This window comes from Polyodon spathula, chromosome 5 (assembly GCF_017654505.1).
Source record: "Polyodon spathula isolate WHYD16114869_AA chromosome 5, ASM1765450v1, whole genome shotgun sequence".
NCBI lineage: Eukaryota > Metazoa > Chordata > Actinopteri > Acipenseriformes > Polyodontidae > Polyodon > Polyodon spathula.
The window spans coordinates 48,588,413-48,608,370 of NC_054538.1; the positions used below are offsets into that span (position 1 = coordinate 48,588,413).

The 19,958-nt window shown below is 42.0% G+C and overlaps 1 protein-coding gene across 4 annotated transcripts in view; it reads left to right on the forward strand.

Moving 5' to 3' along the window:
• The window catches only part of enah (ENAH actin regulator), a 234,966-nt gene that overhangs the window by 164,540 nt on the left and 50,468 nt on the right, over positions 1-19,958 (forward strand). For all 4 annotated transcript variants that reach the window (XM_041250683.1, XM_041250686.1, XM_041250685.1 and 1 more), the window contains exon 4: positions 9,775-9,859. In XM_041250683.1, coding sequence (XP_041106617.1) covers positions 9,775-9,859 — 85 coding nt within the window. The remainder of the gene's footprint in view (positions 1-9,774; positions 9,860-19,958) is intronic.

Below are 19,958 nucleotides of genomic sequence, written 5' to 3' on the forward strand. Positions count from 1 at the left end.
ACGTATTGTTCCATACACTGTCCCAATCAGGAAAAAAGCCCAGCTTTTCCATTTCACGCAATTTTTGTAACTACATGCTTGTATTATATGTTTGTTTTAGCAAGTGTTCATAGATAGTTGAGACTGTCCCTCGTGAACAGCTGTCTGTCACCAGCTAGTGTATCAAAGGATGAGAACATACATCTGAGTCCCAAGGAACCCCGTAGGCACATAAAGCAGACCTTAGTCTTAAATATAGAAAATAAGAGAAACCTGGGAAAGAGAAATCTTCCTTGAGTTCCTGGAACGTTCGAAGGCCTTTACTGTTAAATATCTTTAAAACTATGCACATCGCTATTTGACCAGACAGGGTATATAAAAGGCTTACTTCCTGTCAGTAAATGATTATTATTCCAGATAGGAGATAAATGAGAAAACTTAAATGGACCTCTGTCACAAAGACAGCCGGAGTGGGTGGCGTCGGACCAGAGCCAGGAAATAAGCAACGAGAGATGGAGTTTGGTGGAGCTGAGCGAATGCTTTCAAAATACAGCTTATAGAGTTCAATATAAAGAGGACCAGCTATGTCCCATATTGCTAGCAAGAACCCAGGGGGGAGGCCATCTAAGCCCAGAGATTTATGCTTTTGCATAGATTTAATTCCCTCTTTTAATTCTTCTAAGGTAATAGGTGCATCAAGAAGTTTGCTTTGATCAGGATACAGTTTAGGTAGATTTAGTTTGCTTAGAAATTTTTTACAAGCAGCGTGATCTGTAGTGGTCTCTGATGTATATAATTTGGAATAGTATTCTTGAAATGTTTTATTCATTTCTTTAGGTTTTGTAACCAATACATTATTTACAGTTTTAATTGTGCTAATTGCTGCCATTCATTATGCTTTAGTCTCAGAGCCAGTAATCTACTAGGTCTTTCCTTGGTAATAATAATTTTGCATGGTGTGATGAATGAGGAATTCTGCTCGCAACAACGTCAGGGCTTGAAATTTGGTTTTGAGAATATTTAATTGTTTTGCTCTATCATCAGAAAAAGTCTGCTTCTGTCCTTTCTCTAAAATTTGAATTTTGGTTTCAAGGTTAATAATTTGTTTGTTTCTAGAGGTGTGTATATGTGAAGAAAATGCAGTGCAATTACCTCTCAGAAAACACATAGTAACTTCCCAAAGAACCTGAGGATTCTTAGCAGAACTGAGATTAAACTTAATAAATTATTGTAGTTTATTATTAAGTTGTGTAATAAACTTTGAATTTTGTAAAGGCGAAGTATTAAAACGCCATCTCTTTGCACATGGAGGGCGTATTGTAGGTAATATATCACACAGTACAGGGGAATGATCCGAAATTAATATTGGCTGTATGTCAATTTTTGTCACATGTTCAATAAGTGTAGATGAGGTAAGAATATAGTCAATCCGAGAATAGGTTTTGTGTCGAGCAGAAAAGAAGGTGTAGTCCCTTGCATTACATGGTGTAACAATTATTATTATATATTTTTTTTGGTTCCTGGGTAGTAAGTGTTATTTCCTAATTGCTTATGCCTCAAAAGTATAGAAAATGGCTATTATTCCCCACAAACTTTGCTTTTGTGACCAGAACAGTGATATTTTGAAATTTACCTATTTTCTAGAACATTCCGGATAGATTCAGTGCTGAGTAAACTTGGAGTAACTTCTAGAACTTTCCAGTAATATAAATAGTAGTATAAATACAGGGGCCTTAAGCCCACCAGTTCAGTTTAGTTCCAGCTGCCTAAGTGGATACATATCTGCATTTTTTTGAAATGGCATCAAGAGGCTGCAATGGTGGCATTCCTGATGGGTCTCCAAGGCGGTTTTACCAAGTTTCCCTGCTGTCTTTGCCTTTGGGACAGCAGGGACACCAAGGCGCACTACCACAGGCGGGACTGGCCAAGCGGACCGAGTTCTCTGTGGGGAGGAACAACGTCAGGTGGGAGTCACTGGTGGCCCCCCGGAAGGTGCTGATGCCACCACTGCACATCAAATTGGGCCTTATGAAACAATTGGTCAGAGCTCTAGATAAGGAGTCGGCAGCTTTCAAGTACCTTCAAGACTTCTTCCCTAAGCTGTCTGAGGCAAAGGTCAAAGCAGGTGTCTTCGTCGGACCACAGATAAAGAAGATCCTGGAGTGCAATGAATTCCTCAAGAAGCTCACTAGTAAGGAGAAAGCGGCTTGGAACAGCTTTGTCGCAGTGGTTCGGGGCTTCTTGGGCAATCACAAGGCCGAAAACTACGTGGAGCTGGTTGAGACTCTGGTGAAGAACTACGGCACAATGGGCTGTAGGATGTCCCTCAAAGTCCATATCCTTGATGCTCATCTTGATAAATTCAAGGAGAACATGGGAGCATACTCGGAGGAGCAAGGCGAGCGCTTCCACCAGGATATACTGGACTTTGAATGCCGCTACCAAGGACAGTATAACAAGAACATGATGGGAGACTAAATTTGGGGGCTGATTCATAAAAGTGATTTACAGTATAATCGTAAATCTCGAAAAACTACTCACTTCTAAATCTTTTGTAGTCATTTTTATATTACTTTAGTATAAATACATGTTAATTTGGATTCATATGTTGTTTTTTTCTGACTTTATGTGAACGAAAAGACACATTCGCCCGTTTTCTCATTGGAAATAGGTAAATTTCAAAATATCACTGTCCTGGTCACAAAAGCAAAGTTTGTGGGGAATAATAGCCATTTTCTATACTTTTGAGGCATAAGCAATTAGGAAATAACACTTACTTATTTTTGTTATCATTCTTCAAATGCCAAATATCCTGCAAATTAGTATCTCTAATAAAATTATTAAGAACCACTGACGAATTCAAACAATTATCACCTGAATTGGGATTAGATTACTTACTGCACTGAAATCTCCTCCTATGGTGCTCGGAGAAATCTAGACAAGCATTCACTATACCAGGAAGAAAGTTAATTTCATAGTCATTAGGGACATAAATAGAAACAAAAGCAAATTTAACATTGTTCAAGGAACCTGGCAAATAAACAAAACGTCACCCCAGGATCCTTCAACAGAAAGTGTTTCCAGTTTACCAATATAAGAACCCCCTTAGTTTTATTAGTTGCAGAAGAGTATGCTGTAACATGAAAGTGTTTATTTTGAAAGCGGTGAATGTCCTCAGATTTAAGATGAGATTCCTGTATTAATGCAATCGATATCTTGTTACGATGCAAAAAATCCAAATACTCCATGCGTTTAACAGGAGTATTTAATCCATGGACGTTCCAAGATAGAATATTAATATCAGCCATCATGGTAGATCAACAAACGAAATCCTCTCTCAGGAAAACAAACAAAATTAAGACATGGGGTTTATTCTACTATTTGCAGCATAGAGCACATTGTGTGAAAAGATAATATGCCAGTTAAAATAGATATCGGACAGATATGGAATGCAAAACAGTACTATATAATTGTAGGCAAGCACTGGCAAATAGAACAACAATAAAGAACAGATTTGTAGAAAGTCAACACTGAGCCATATTAACAATAAACACAAGGCAGTCAGCAGAGGGGTAGAAATTACTCTCTTATCTGCCAAAAACATAAAACTTCGCTGATCCGTGACCCCTCAACACAGCAAGGTAACGCTCTGATCTCTAAACCTCTGCCCCGACTCCAGGTCAACCACGAGACAAGAAATATCTGTATATTGGCTTATTTTCTGGGCCATTAGAGGAAAAACAGCCCCATAGAAGGATATTACCAGCTCTATGCTTGATAGTAGGTATGGTGTTCTTTTCTTTGTATGCCTCCCCAGACTTTTTCCAAACGTAATGACTATCAGCATAGCCAAATTGCTTGATTTTTTTTTTTTTTTTTTTTTTTTCAAAGTAGTGAGTGAGGTCTCCATGGAAACCTTTTGAGTAGAACCCATATCCATCATTCAAATGTTGTTTTTCCAAAAGGATTCTCTACCGAGGAAGTGGCTTTTTCCTTGTCCTGCAACCATTGAGACCTTCACCATGCGATACTCAACCTGTGGTTGAAATGGAAATCCCAGTACCACTTGCCGCCAATTAACTTTAAATATTTTTGGCAGTCAATCTCAGATTGTTATTAACCTTCCTCACAATTATTCTACTTGTTCGTGGTGAAAGAACATTCTTTCTTCCTGACCAAGGGAGCGTTATGACAGTACCATGAGTCTTCTACTTCTAGATAATAGAAACAGTAGTTGAAAGTGGGTTACTCAAATGCTTGGAAATGTTCTTGTATTCTTTTCCAGCTTTATGACAATAAATAATTTTCTGCCTAAGGTCTTCCGATAGCTCCTTTACTTTTTCTCATATTGAATTATTTATAATGACAGCAATCATCCTATGCCTAACCCTTTTATACTCTCTAAGAATGTTCACCTACAATCCAGCGTTTTCTGTGCTTTGCTAGAATTCGGTTCTGCATGATCATATTGATATTCTCCCCGTGTTCGCGTGGGTTTTCTCCGTGTACTCCGGTTTCCTCCCCAGTCCAAAGACATGTTGTTCAGGTTAATTGGTCACTCTAAATTGCCCTCTGTGTGAGTATGTGGTGCGCTGCGATGGACTGGCATCCTGTCCAGGGCCTTGCGCCGTGTGTCTGCCGGGTTAGGCTCTGGCTCACCGAGACCCGGTAAAGGATTAAGCAGTTAATAATAATGGATGGATGGATGATTATATTGAAATTTCTAGCACCTTGTTGACAAAACTGTCCTAGCATCAAAGGGTATGAATACTTTTGAATTAGCATTTTTGTAGTTTTGCAAAAATAATTGCTGAAATAAGTAATTGTAGACATTTATTTCTTGTAACTTTTTTCCACATCCACTTGTTTTTCGCAATATTTGAACCTTTGAATCTGAAAGCTTTAGTTTAATTGTTGAATAAACAGTGTTTCTGAATTGCTTGGAGTGTCCTGAGTTCAAAGATACCAATATGTGCACCTTTACAGACATTTCCAGGCGTTTTCATGGCCTAGACCAGTGGTCTTCATTGCGCGGTCCTTCTTTAATAAAGATTTGTTTAAATTAGAAATAAAAAAGGGGATTCATAACCTTGTGCAGTTGAGCTAGAAATAGAAACCGAAATGAACTCTGCGAGTTGTATTTTACTCACCTGATGCTTAAGTGTTAAGTACATGACCGGGAGGTGACTAAAATGCAAGTCCCAGAATGTATTTAAATTTCTGTTTCTCGCTCAACGTCGCAAGGCTCAAATGCTTTCAGTAAGAGAGAATGGATCAATATCTTGTCCTGTTGACAACAAAAAACCCAAGAATTAGATACAAACCGTGACCTGCATAATGAACCCACTACAAGTGCACCCACCGGTTGCTGAAAATGAGGGTCTGTGAATGAAACTGAAGCTGGAACTACTGTAAAACAGAGGAATGTTCGAGCAGTTGAGCACCGTAAGTTTGACTTTTTGTTTATTTTTAACGAGGAATCTGAAAAGCCAGTTTGCTTGATGTGCCAGAAGTCCACCTCTGTATTAAAACCCAGATGACATCATTTGAGTGTGCATGGGAAACTTAATGAAAAATGCCCACCAGGTAGTTCCATTCGGAAAAGTGAAATCAACTAGCTTGTCAGCTCATTGAAAAAATAACAAAGTGCTAAAAACTACTAGTTCTGTTCCAGGGTGTCTAACAGAGGCATCCTTTGAAATTGCCTGGATATTAGCATGGCACAGAAAGGAATGTTTCATGGCTTCTGTGGAAATTGTATATGCAGATTTATCCAACAGAAATTAACTACTAAAACAAATTTGGGGGCTACAGTTACCTGATACTACAGTGATGAGGAGGGTTGACGCAGTCGGACAAGATGCCCGACAACAAGTCATTTCAGATGTGCCGACAGCTCCTTGTTAGAGTCTTGCTCTTGATGAGAGTACTGACATATGGTATGTATCACAATTATGTGTGTGGGCTCTTTTCCCCAATGACAAATGCTTCTGTGAAGAACTCCTGGGTTTGATTCTACTGAAAATACAAACAAGGAGTGAAGATTATTATGAAGATTGTGAATTTTATTGTTTCAAAAGCCCTGAATCACCGGCAGTTCAGAGAATTAATTGAGGAGTATGAAACGGAGTATGATGAGCTGGTTATGCACAGTCAGGTGGCTTTCTCGAAGACGAGTGCTGGAACGCTTTCTCAGCCTGTTCCCTGTAATTCGCAACTTCCTTGAAAGTAGGGAAAAGAAGAAAAGGAACTTGATGATCCAGACTGGCTAATAAAGCTGTCTTTTCTTGCTGACATTACAAGCTCATTCGGTGTTCTCACCCTACAATTACAAGGCAAGCAAAAAATACCAAGCGACATGCTCCGTGTTATAACAGCATTTCAGAGCGAAATAAGAACATTATTTGTGCCTGATTTGCAAAGTGCCACCTTTCTGCATTTTCCAAAATTTAAGTCACTCACATCAGACAATACAGGTCTAATGAATCATTATAGAGCTGATTTTTTTTTTTATACTACTTTTGGAAGAGCTACAGCAGGAATTTCAGTCCAGATTTGAAGATATCATGGGTCTGAAAGAAATAGTGTTGAGAACCCTTTTCTTGCAAGTGTTTAATCTGTGTCACCTGCTCTCACAGACTTAGGAGCAGACCAAGCAGCAGTGGAAAATGAGCTCCAATCAGATGACATTTTGAAAGCAGAGCTGAGGCAAGGAGTTTGTCATTTTTGTAATGTTGTCATTTTCTGTTAGCACATACACCTATAAATCTACTTTCTCCAAAATTAACATTGTAAAAAACAAACACAGGAATAAACTGATACAAGAACATTTGGACAGTCTTAGAAGGATTTCAGTAACTGAATACAGATACTGCAGGCAGGAGGTCAAGGAGCAGCTGGCACACTTCCGCTCTTCCTCCTGTTAAGCAGGTAAGCATCGTTTTTAATATTTGGTGCAGCCCTTGCTTGATATATTTAAGAAAGTGACCCCCTTTAAAAAACAGTGAAGACCACTGCCCTAGACTGACACAAGGCCATTTTGAACTATGCGGCCTATAGCACACACACCAATTTCATGTGCCCAGTACTCCATCAAAGAATGAGATAGCCTGGCATAAATATATATTTTCTGAAGCTGCACAAAATAGTGATTTAAGAAATCGGTAACATAACATCACCTTCTGGAACTCGATGTTGTTGCCACATGAAATAAAAACGAGTGTTTTTTTACTAACTTTTGGTTACGTTGGTTTGTTTTGAAGGTTTATTTAATCCTTCCAGTACTTTGGAAAACACTCCTCCAGAGGCCTGGCTGAGAGGGGCAGTGCGGACTTTTTTTGAGGATAAGCTTTTCTCCCAGACTGTGGCAGTGTTTGAATAAAGTGCTGTTCACTAAGCTTCACCACAGTTTCTGATCTTTGAGTCTCTGGTACTCCTTGTGTATAGAAAAAAAGATTTCAAGACACGTAACCTGAAGCTCTGGTGTGTACTTGGGTACACTACGTAGCATACAATAAGATCTGGACTATGTACCTGCCAAACTACTTATACCATACTATGCCTTGGTCTTCCTGCAGCATTGTACAGCTCCAGCATCTGGTCTGACTTGTCCACGCCTCCCATGTATTTGTTGTATTTTTTTTTTTAAATGGACGAGGACACAAAAATACAATGAGACCAACACAATTACAATCAGTTTATTTATTTATTTTTTTGAAGGGAGAAAAAAATATATGTCCTGAAAGGTTTAGAGGGGTGGGGGAGAAGAGGGGAAAAAAATAAATCAATAATTACCAATCTAAATCAATTTATTTTTTAATTTTTTTCAAATGTTGAAAAATCAGATACTTTGAATAAAATTGTCACTTATGTGAATTATTATATAAAAAAAAAAAATACAAATCCATGTGGTTCCTTTGAGCTTCTGATCACTGGCCTCAAACATCACTGGAGAAAAAAATAATGAAGCCACATCATAAAGTATCTTTGGCGACGTTTCAAGTGTGTCGCCACACACACAGGTTTCAATACTGTCAAAATGACAACCACAGAAGTAGGAGGGTCTTTCTATATTGTCACATCAACGAAAGAGAATGCAGTACAGTGCAGAGAAATGCAGATGTGTCACTTCAAAGCTAATTCCACAAAACACAAGCTGCTAACACAGCTCCTAATCAAAGGAGAACTTTTGTATTATCGATCCTCATTGCAGAGAAACAAGTTAGACGCAGGTTGTTTTAAATTTGCTCTAGGTGCATCGTAGCACTGGGTAGTGCTAACAGAATGTAGATTAGGTTTAACAGCTGTGTCCCATCGAAGGTATTTTATCACTGTAACATAATGAAATTAGAACCACCAACCACATATTATCTGTAAAAGCTTCTAGATGATCCATCTCCACTGAAAAAACAGCAATCCAGCATTTTCTTTTTTTTTTAAGTTTTTAATTAGGATATACGTGGTACGCTAGGCAGCACTGAGCAAGCATTTTTGAGGACGTACCAGATATGTTAGACAGAATAGAAGTGGTTAATCAAAATGTCCAGAAACTGCATTTCTAGTGCCAAGCTGACATGATTTGATAACTAAATTTGAAGTTTTCCTGAGATTTGTGACCTGGATTTCTAGCAGCATAGTCAGTAATTACCCCACCTGCAGAGCCCAATATGCTTAATAATGCCTACTAGGTAAATAGGGTTACAATGACCTGAGTACTAGTGCTACCCCCCTTGATGTGTTGATGTAAAAATGGCACTTTAATGGTAACCCTATGAGGGTGTTTGTCTTGGTGGTACAATATACAGTGCCAAGAAAGTTTGTGAGTCCCTTAGGATTTTCATATATTTCAAACCTAAAATGTTATTAGATCTTAATCCTAATAATAGATAAAGATAACCTGATTTAAACAAATGACACAAAAAACTTGATACTTTTTCAACATTATCCACAAATGATTCAGCAATCAATATCCATGTGTGAAAAAGTATGTGGACCTTTAGATTCAGTAACTGGTAGCACCCCCTTGACAGTTCAGGTCCTGTCACAACATTTTGATGGGGTTTAGGTCCATCTGGCTATCCTTGCATTAACACCATTCTTCTTCAGTCTTTTCTGATAGTTGAGTCATGAACACTCACATTACCCAAGGCAAGAGTGGCCTGCAGATCCTTGGATGTTACTCTGGGGTTCTTTGTGACTTGGTGATTTACAGGTTAGGACGACCGCTCCTGGGTAGAATGACTGTGGTCTTGAACTTTCTCCATTTGTAGACTATTTGTCTGACAGTGGATTGGTGGGGCCCCAAATCCGCAGAAATGTTTTTGTAACCTTTTCTAGACTTTCTAGACTGATCAATGTCTATTTTTCTGTGGTCCTTAGATTTCTTTTTTGATCGTGGCATGATGTGTTTCAACACACCTCTATGATGAACACCAAAATCAGATCTTATCTTAATATAGGGTGGGATCTACCTAATTATTTAAACACCTGATTCCAATTATCCCCTTAATTGAGCTGATAAAACCAGGGGTTCACTTACTTTTTCACATACCCTGAATCTTAATTACTCATTTATTGTCGAATTCATACATTATTTTGTTTCAAAAGACATAGAATTGGTTAACATAAACCTTATTGGATATTTAAGAAAATAGTGGTTTTGATTCAAGAAGGCTATCATAGTAAAACTATGGAATTTCCATAATTATCAATCGGGTTCACAAACTTTTTGCACTGTAGTTTGTAAAACTGTCCAGGAACATTTTCTTAAAATATGCTCTTGTTTTTATTCTGCAGGCCCAACATTGCCACGACAAAACTCTCAGCCTTCCCCTCAGGTGCAGAATGGTCCTTCACAGGAGGAGCTGGAGATGCAGAGAAGGTACAGTAGTTTCCTCATATAGGAACACCTCCTAAGAGAACACTTCGGCTTAGGGAACAACCTTGTGGTGAAACAAAACTTTCCTGTTATAAATGCTCCACCTAAAGCAGGGGTTATCAAACATTTTTTGCTGGGCCCCCGTTTGGAAATATTTCAGGCTGTGACAGCCCCCCCAGTTACAATGTCATATGAAATTCTTGTACATACTACATAGGAGCGCTAAAAGAAGCATGGACATGCAAACATTATGCCTGCAGTCAATGGCACCAGAACCTTTCTAAAATTATTAGTATCTTGAGTACAACGCCTCTCCGCAGGAGGTGGGATCTACGAGACGGATGGCTCACTTGCACAGCAAGGCTGCTACTTCCTCTTTGAGTACCGAGACTTGAAGAGGGTCCGACAGAGGAGAAGGTTCCAAGTGGAACTGCAACGCGTAACCCTTGTGTACTTTAGCGAGCACCCAGGTATATGAGGTGCAAGCGTGCCAATATTGCAGCTGTTGTACGGTACAGGGGGGTCTGAGGACGCATGTCACCCAGCGGGGCTGTGGGTACTGGGACCGTTCTTGTGACGGTCCTCGCCCAAGGGGCATGCCAGTGGGTTGACCTATTTCGCGTCGGGGCACAGGGTGGGAGCAGAAACGTACTTCCTGCATGAAGTCAGGAAACTGTGGAAAGTGTTCCACCGCAGGAGCCGCTGCCTGTGTCCGGAATATGGACTGGTGGAGTTCTGTCTGTGTTTTCCAGGGGAGCTGCAAGAAGCTTGCATCATGCCCCTTCAGTGCCAGCATAGAGCTGGGCAACAGTGGCAAACTAGATTCAGAGGCAACCTCTGAGCTAGGTTCTGTCACGGTCAATGGCACTGGTTCCCCTTCTTCCTCCATCTCAGTGGGGAAGGAGTCATCCCAGGAGGCCGCTAACAATACTGTGTCCACCTCCGTGTATTGTGCACAGAGTACCATGTACCATAATACACTGTGTCTGTGCACTGACGCTGTAGTGCTGGGCATCGTGTGCCATGTGCAATAAGCACCTTGTGCACCGAGATACCGAAGTACCAAGGGCTGTGCGTGCACCGTGATACAGAAGCACCCAGGGGCAGCTGTGCAACTGTGCCTACCTTAACCACATGGTCACACACCTGGTTAGTGCATAGCATACATCAGGGAGACACAAGGGCCGTAGCCACGGCGGCCGAGTTGGAAGCGGACATTGAAAACCGAGGTAGAAATAGATAGGGGAGAACACACTGTTTACAAGGCCCGACTCACGGCGCGGTGTACTCGACAGCGGGGATGCGGCAAGGCCTATCCCCGTGGAGGACTTCTGCACTCTCAAGAAGGAAATATACAACCACATGTGAGGGTGACTGCACAGGCAGTCGCTCACACACGACAGACAGATAACAAACAGCAGCCTACCACGCAAGCGAGGAGGCTGCTGAAAGACAGAAAGGTAAAAGGCTCAGTCTTTTTCAGAGTCGTTGATTCCAAGAAAGCAGCGAGCCAGCTTTCAGCACAAGGTGGGCGGAACCAAATGCGTCATCCCAGGAAGGGCCCTATAGGCAACTCTGGTATAGAGAGCTCAGCGATACCTACCCAATGGGCAGGCATATATGGCACATAATGTCTTCGGTGGTCATCTTTGAATTGAAAGGGAACTGATACAGTACTGTTTTGTAACCTGATAACTCCTCGTCATCAAACTCATGTAGTGACTTTGGTGTACAGTGTATTAATATATAAATTAGTCTCTAGGCGCACTGTTTAAGAACGGACAAATGTTAATAACTGAGACATACCATAATAGTTTGGTGATATCATGTAGAACTCAGATTCCCTTGACAACAATTGACATCCACACAACTTGTCAGAAATATAAAACAATCATTTATTTAAGGAAAAAAGGGATGCACAACTAATCTAATATTACAGAAAGGAAAGGCTATTGGTTAGAGATATGCATGAATAGTATATGCAGTTCATTGATTCCACAGTCAAACGATTACAACAACCATAACATCATTAGCATACAGTGCCGTGAAAAAATATTTGACTCCTGTCTAATTTTCTGCATTTTTGCACATTTTTCACATTGAATTTGGTCAGGTCTTTTTGTGGGTTGTAGTAGTATATAGGGCGAGTCTGAGAGAAAAAATTACACCAAAGTTTGGTGCTTCTTTCATTTGTTTGGTGTGCAAGGTAATCAAACATGCAATCTTCAAGTGTAAAAAAGTTTAGCCCCCCCTAGTTAACTCAACCCAATTAAAGGGATAATTAAGGTCAGCTGTTTGAATACTTTGGTTAAAAATAAGGCCTGAATTGGGCCAGCCCTGCCCAATATAAATCTGACTAAGTTTGGCCCTTACCATCAGAGTGAAGTTGTCAGCACACAGGTTCTAGAGGCACATCATGCCACGATCAAAAGAAATTTCCTCAAGACCTCCAGAAAAAAAGTTGTTGATGCCTATCAGTCTGGAAAGGGTTACAAAGCCATTTCTAAGGCTCCAGGGCTCTACAAACCACAGTCAGAGCCATATTGTCCAAATGGAGAAAGTTTGGGACAGTAGTGAATCTTCCCAGGAGTGGCCGTCCTGCCAAAATCTCTCCAAGAGCAAGTCGTAAAATTGTCCAGGAAGTCACAAAGAACCCTAGAACAACATCCAGGGATCTGCAGGCCTCTCTCACCTCGGCTAAGGTCAGTGTTCATGACTCCACCAACAGAAAGACACTGGGCAAAAATGGCAGAGTAGCAAGGCCAAAGCACTGCTCACTAAGAACAACATGAATGCTCATCTCAAGTTTGCCAAAAAAGCACCTGGATGATCCTCAAGAGTTCTGGAACAATGTTCTATGGACAGACAAGTCAAAGGTAGAACTTTTTGGCCAACATGGGCTCAAAAAACCCACAAATGTCACGAGTTGAAGCAGTTCTGCATGAAGGAGTGGGCAAAAATTCCTCCACGACGCTGTGAGAGACTGATCAATAACTACAGGAAGCGTTTGGTTGCAGTTATTGCTGCTAAAGGTGGCATAACCAGTCTAAGGGGGCATTAGGTGTTTGTGGCAATTTGCCCTGCCCCTGTGTGTATTTTGTGTTGTATGTTGTGTATTAATGTTGGTGGATAGTCTTTGGTACATGGGATATAAACTGGTCTGTGTAACACGAGTGTTTAAAATGTATATTTGTATTTAGGCACGAGGATTGCACAGCATTTCACGTGCAAGTAAAATGTAATATGTGAGCATGGGGAATTGCACTTTATTAATTCACGTGAGATTGTACCGCGACTCCAATTGAATGATTGATTAGCAATCGAGTCTCGATACAGCTGCATAAAAGCAGTATGTTTTCACTCACATGGGGTTGTGTTTTCGGTGAGTGGAGAATGGGATTGGAGACGGCGGTTATAATAATAATAGTAATAATAGTTAATAGTTAAAATATTTGTCAGTGTAGTCATTTTTGTTTGTCTCTTTAATTTGGCAAAAGTGTTTTGTCCTGTGTTTTTGTTTGTTACAACTTTTTGATTTACTGTTCTGTTCATTCATTAAATGCTGAGCAAAACCAATCGCTCAGCTCCACCCAACTCCACCTCTCTGTTTATTTTCTGGTTCCTGTTTCTGGTCTGACATCACCCACTGCAGTAGTCTTTGTGATACGTGGTGATAGAAGTGGGATTACCAGCGCCTCCTAGATGCAGACCAGAGCAGGGACTGCAGTTTTTTTGGGAAAAAAAAGGACTGTTGTTTTTTTTGTGTGTGTGGGGTGGGGATAATAATAAAGAAATGGGGAGAAGAAGCGGAAGAAGAAAGCGGCAGCAACGACTGCAGGAGGAGGAGGACACAGAGGAGTTCTGCCTGAAGGCTAGGAACCCAGGGCGATACGACCAGCCGCCGCCGGTGTTCCCCCTCTGCGAACAGGGGCATCACTTTTCAAGCTGTCCCTTCCACAGTTATGAAGAGGATGAACTAGAGCCCAGGAGGGAGGAGACAGAGCCTTTCCCGTCCTCTGAGGAGATGCTGGACTGGGTGTCGGACCAGGAGTGGAGCAGGGAGGACCTCCCACTGGTTGTTGACCTGCTGTGGGCCAGAGATGGGGAACGTTGGGAATGCTAGGAACAACATTACTACCCAGTGTCCGTTGTGAACCCGGCAGCTGTGGTGATCAACTGCTTGGCTGCCGATATGGGACTGCCCCAGCAGGTTGCATTCCAAGTGGCAGGAGCTACACCTACCTGCATCCTCATTGGGCTGGAGGGAGACTACTTGCAGCCCCCATCTCCACCAGCAGAGAAAGAATGCCTGCTGGTTTCGCCTCCAGAGCCAGAGGGAGAGGAGCCCTCTCCAGTGCCAGAGGGAGAGGTCCCACCACTGTCTCCAAAGCAGGAGCAAGAACCACACCAGTCCCCTGCAAGTGAGGGAGAGCCAAACCAGTCCCCTGTAACAAGGGTAGCCTACATACCGCTCCCACCTCTGTCGCCAGGAGACTGCGAGGAGCAGAGCAGCAGGAGCTGCCTCTGCCTCCGACACCTCCACCAGCAGAGGGTGAATGCCTGCTGGCTCCCCGTCCACCAGCAAAGGGTGAATGTCTGCTGGTATCACTTCCCCCACCAGCAGAGGATGAATACCTGCTGGGATCACTTCCCCCAACATCACAAGGAGAGGAGCTGGAGCTGCCTCTGCCTCCATCACCATCAGGGGGAGAGGAGCAGGAGCTGCCTCTCCCTTCACCAGAAGAACCAGGACTAGATGCTGGCAGTCCTCAGCAGCCCTTGCATAGGCTGCTGAGGGAAGCACGGGGAAGAACCGATCGACCGCAGTGGCCGAGAAGAGGGCCAAAACCAACACCCCAGCTTGTCCTGACTCCCTGCCTCACTTCACCCAAGGATGCCTGCCTCGCTCCGCATCGCCTGGTGTTGCCTGCCGCTCCACATCGCCGGAACTGCTTCGCCAGGGGTCGCCATCAGCTCTGCTTGGCTGCAGGGGTCAGTGTGGCTGGAGCCCCACCAGAGAGAGCTGCTGGCTATGAAAAAGGGGGGAGAGGTCAGGAGACCACCTTTCCCCGCAGCAATTTCGCTGTAGGAGTTCTGGGGGCTGGAGTCCCCCCACAGGGAGCTGACCGCTATGAAGGGGGGAGAGGACAGGAGACCACCTTCCCCCACAGCAGTTTCACTGCCAGAGATCTTGGGGGGAGGTCTGGAGACCACCAACCCCAGCAGCTTTTCTGCTGCTGGACTTGCCCCGGCTGAAGGAGTCAGTCTGGGAGCTGTCTGCATGTCTGCTGACAGCCACACCATTGGCAGAATTTCCGCTGCCAGTGGTACAGCGGGAGGAGAGATTCGCCCCACTGTCAGCACGTCTGCTGACAGCATGGCCAGTAGCGGCCTGGCTACTGGCAACATTGCCGACATTTAGGCACGAGGATTGCACAGCACTTCACGTGCAAGTAAAAAGTAATAATATGGGAGCACGGGGAATTGCACTTTATTAATTCACATACAGTTGTACCGCGACTCCAGTTGAATGATTGATTAGCAGTTGAGTCTCGGTACAGCTGCATAAAAGCAGCATGTTTTCACTCACTTGGGGTTGTGTGTTCGGTGAGTGGAGAACGGGATTGGAGACAGAGGTTATAATAATAATAGTAATAATAGTTAATAGTTAAAATATCAGCTCACTGTGTTTGTCTGTGTAGTCCGTTTTGTTTGTGTCTTTAATTTGGTGAAAGTGTCTTGTCCTGTGTTTGTTAGTTACAAGTTTTTTATTTACTGTTCTGTTTATTCATTAAATGCTGAGCGAAACCAAAAGCTCAGCTCCACCCAACTCCACCTCTCTGTTTATTTCCTGGTTCCCGTTTCTGGTCTGACGTCACCCACTGCAGCCGTCTTTGTGACAGTGTTGCATAACTTTCTTTAATAAATAAATGAAATAAGTTTTAAAATGATGTGTTATTTGTTCACTCAGGGTCTTTTATCTAATGTTAGATTTTGGATGAAGATCTGATAACATTCAGTGTCAAAAATGTGCAGAAAATCAGACGGGGCAAATACTTTTTCACGGCACTGTACATGGTTAGTATACTAATATTGTATATGTTTTATCACACAGTGTGTACTTTGCATTAGTATTTTCAATACACGTTTCTCGTTGTAATCAATCATGTAAATATGCACAAGAATTAATTCAACTTCCTATTCAAAAAGGAATCCAACATACCAGTACCTAACTTAGGAAATTTGTTTTACTGTGTTAACTTAGTTTAGATGTGATGTACCAAACTAATAATATGTTATCAACCTGTGTTGATTATAATTTCAAATTAACTCAAAAATTAGGCAATGATGAAATTATCTGCATTCACGAGGCAACTCCTTTTGAGTTGCAGATTTTAAACAAACATAATACATTTCTTACACACTCTAAAACAGGAAGTTATATTCTATTCCTAGAACAGTTTCCACTTAACTTGATAGCATTTGCTTTAGTTACTTTCTCGAGTCATGAAGTTTTTAATATTAGACATGTTGAATACTTCTTGATTTCCATATACATAAGTCAATCTGTGTCGATGAATACTGCAGCTCTCCGGATCTGCAGTTCCAAAGTAGATGGTACTTTGCTGTACGCATTGTATTGCTTGGCTCGCAATAAGCTTCGCTTCAGTTCGTTTCATGCAGATACGTGGAAACAAAGACCCACTTTCCGATTAATACAGTATCCCGTTTACTGGTCCAGTCTCTTGTAGGACAGACGGCAGGGCCCTTCCTCAGAAGAAGATTTTAGCCTTTATTCAGAACATTGGTTCTTCCTTGTCTTCTGTGAATTCGAGCATGTGTGCTCCCATGACTTCAGAAAGTTTCTTCAGAGCAGTGTCACTTCCATTTCGTTCCTCCGAACTCCAAGCCACCTCTAGCGGGTGGACACTCCTTGTGCACACCTCCTTTGCAGACAGCACACTTGGGCAGCACGCATGCCTGGAAGCAGCAGCTCGACTGGAAGCAGCACCATGCAGCAAAAGCTTCGTAAGTCAGCAGGTTTTGTGATTTTCTCTTCAGCCCTGTGGTTAGTTTGGTTATATTGGGCAGTGCCTGAGTCCACATGCAGTGTCTATCATTGGTTGTTCTCGTACCGACGCAGCCCCTTGTTCTCCGTTGGTCCTCTATTTCACCCCGTGTTGGCTGGGTTTACGACAAGAACTGGTTCCTGTCTAGGTGTCAAGGCACCCAGAATTGTCTGGAAGTTGCTTTCAGCAAAATACTACTGGTGCCGAAATGACTCATTCATTGATAGGTAGAGATAAAACACTTGTCCAGCCGTTTACAACTCTTTCTGAAAACATTCATTGTCAGTGGGGGAGTCTGACCAGACCAAGAAGATACAGAGAATGGTTTAAGATCCCCTCTGTATATTCCAATTCTGTTACTTTCATGCTACACTCAAAACTGAGAGTAACCTGGAGCTGCTGCTGCATTTTTTAACATGTGTAGGGGGTACTGTGCTAACCATTGTGTTAAAAATTTATTCTGGTACTTGTAATTACTGTTACATCACTGCTGCATTTTTACTATATATAGGGATGTTTTCTCAATTTAGTTTGTCAGTTAGTTGATTTGATGTTAGTTTATTCACATATGCTTTCCTATTGCTTTTCTCTTATTCTGTTCATTTGTTATGTTGATGCATGTGCATCATAACAAGTAATAAATGCATTTGTATTTATTGATTCATATCATGATTAGCTTGGTATGCTGTGTCTGGTGGTCAATTATATATTTTTTGTTTGTTTTTTAACCCCAGTTTTCTCCCCAATTTGGAATGCCCAATATTTTTACTCCTGTTCATACACGTCCTCCGAATTGTGTTCCTCCAGTGAAGCCACCAAACCTGTAGTGCCGGAGGACAATACAGATCTGAATGGCTCCCCTAGAGACCGGCAGACACCCTATCAGCCACAGTGGTCAGTGGTGTGCGGTGAACCATGGATTGCCCTGCCGAACTAAGCCCTCCCTACCTGGGTGGAGCTCAGCTAATTGTGCGCCGCCCCCTCGGAACCCCCAGTCATAGTCGGCAATTACATAACCTGGATTAGAACCTGCAATCTTCCGGCTATAGGGCACATCCTGCACTCCACGCAAAGCGCCTTTACTGGATGCGCCACTCGGGAGCCTGATACTCAATTCTGTCTTAGAGAACACTTCAGCTAAGAGAACACTTCACTTACTTCCCAAGGCTAGTTCTTGAAGTCATAGACTACTGTAACTACATTATTTTACTTGCTCTTCATCTGCTGAAAGCAACCACAGATTTTATTATGAGTGATGGGGCAGAAGAAGCTGTGTGTTTACCCTGCTGCCACTGCCTGTCAGTTGTGGCTGCATGACGAATGTGTGGTATCCTGGTCGCAGACTTGCCCCTGTGGAGGTAGCTGCCTTACCCTTCAGACTGTTCAATAGGAGTGCAAAAGGTTGACTCACAAAGGCATACAGTAATGCATTATGCTGATGCACAGGCTTTTATATCTTGAAAAATCTATGACTATACATGGGACAGACTAGAGTCTTAAATCATTCTGTTAAAGCACCTCCAGGGTTCTGTTTGTAAAAAGTCTTTTCAGGCTAAAGAACACGTTTTGGTTTCCATTAAAATTGGAACATTCACTAAACTCTTTAATATGATGGAAATACTTACAGGTGTACCAATGAAGAGATACCTTTTATTTTTACATAAAATATAATAAATCTTAGAAGGCTAAGAAGATCATGTGTTTACATAAATTTGATTCCAGTATGCATTACTACTTACATTTTCTTGTAAAGTAAATGTTTTTGTTTACAGACATGTAGTTATGAGCTTTCTTTAGACTAGTTCTGTTTATCAAACTGTGGCTTAGGGAAGGGGGGCCTAGCTTGGATTTAACTAGGCTAACCACAACTGACTGAAGAACATATTTTTATGATTAACTCATTTAATGTGGTAAACATTTTCAATTTTTCAACCTAAACAATTGTAATACAGTGTCCACTACTTACACCGTATAGGGTTATTTCGGGCAGCCATTTATATCTGACAAATAATGTTTGCCGTTTGCCATTCCCATTGATTTCAGTAATAAAGGCATCATTTATGCCATATTAAGCACACCATATATTTCGGGCAAACTCAGCTGTTTGGATCTCGTTATGTGCCATTGTGACAAAGATCGAATGACACTTGGTGTTAGATCTCCCTGCCGACCTGAGAGGGTATGAGATAAAAGGAGCAGAGTACCCCAGACTAAAAGGCATGACACTTTATTCTCGTGCGTAGGTGGAAGTTGGACGGGTACCCAAACTCAATGACCCGAACAGGAAATGGTGTGGCATCTGCGGATTGGAGGAGCGGATGTGCTAATTAATCAAGTGGTCATGAGCAACGGTATAAAATAGGGGCGTAGCAAAGTAATCTGCTCCTTTGTAAATGGTTAGATTTGACCTTGAAGGAGTAAAACGTATTGCTGAAAACCGTGAGCGGTTGTTTGTGTCGGCTGTAACTGTTTGTCTCAATAGACCAGTAACATGATCTGGAGCTGTAGCGCAAGCCAGCATCAACCCGGACATCTCTTTCACCCCTGCATTTCACGGAGTACTGTAATTACACCACCAGCACCTAATTTCACTCACTGTCTTGTGTTTGTGTTTTGTGTTTAGCATGGGTGTGTGTAAAACCTGGACTTTTGGTTACGGGTCAAACTCCAGCATTTGTTATTTACAGGTGTTTGCCTTAAGGCTGTAGACATTTATTTCAATAAAAACCCTTGCACCTGAAAGCAGTTGTCTGCATGATTAATCTGCTCTGCACTACACTCACCTGTATTCACTCACCACTTTGCCACAGCCATTCACATAGATTTAGATAACAAATGCACTGCTTATTTCTGTAGGAATCACTCTTGCTAATCCACCAATCAGCTGTTTTCACCTTGTTACTGAGCGATTACCCCTGTACTGTACCTTGGCTATTTAATCGCTGTACACAGTGTTGGGTTTACAGTTTGAAAAAACAGCACTGACTGCAACAGCACGCAGGCATGGCTGGAAAGAAAAAAGGAAATAATTT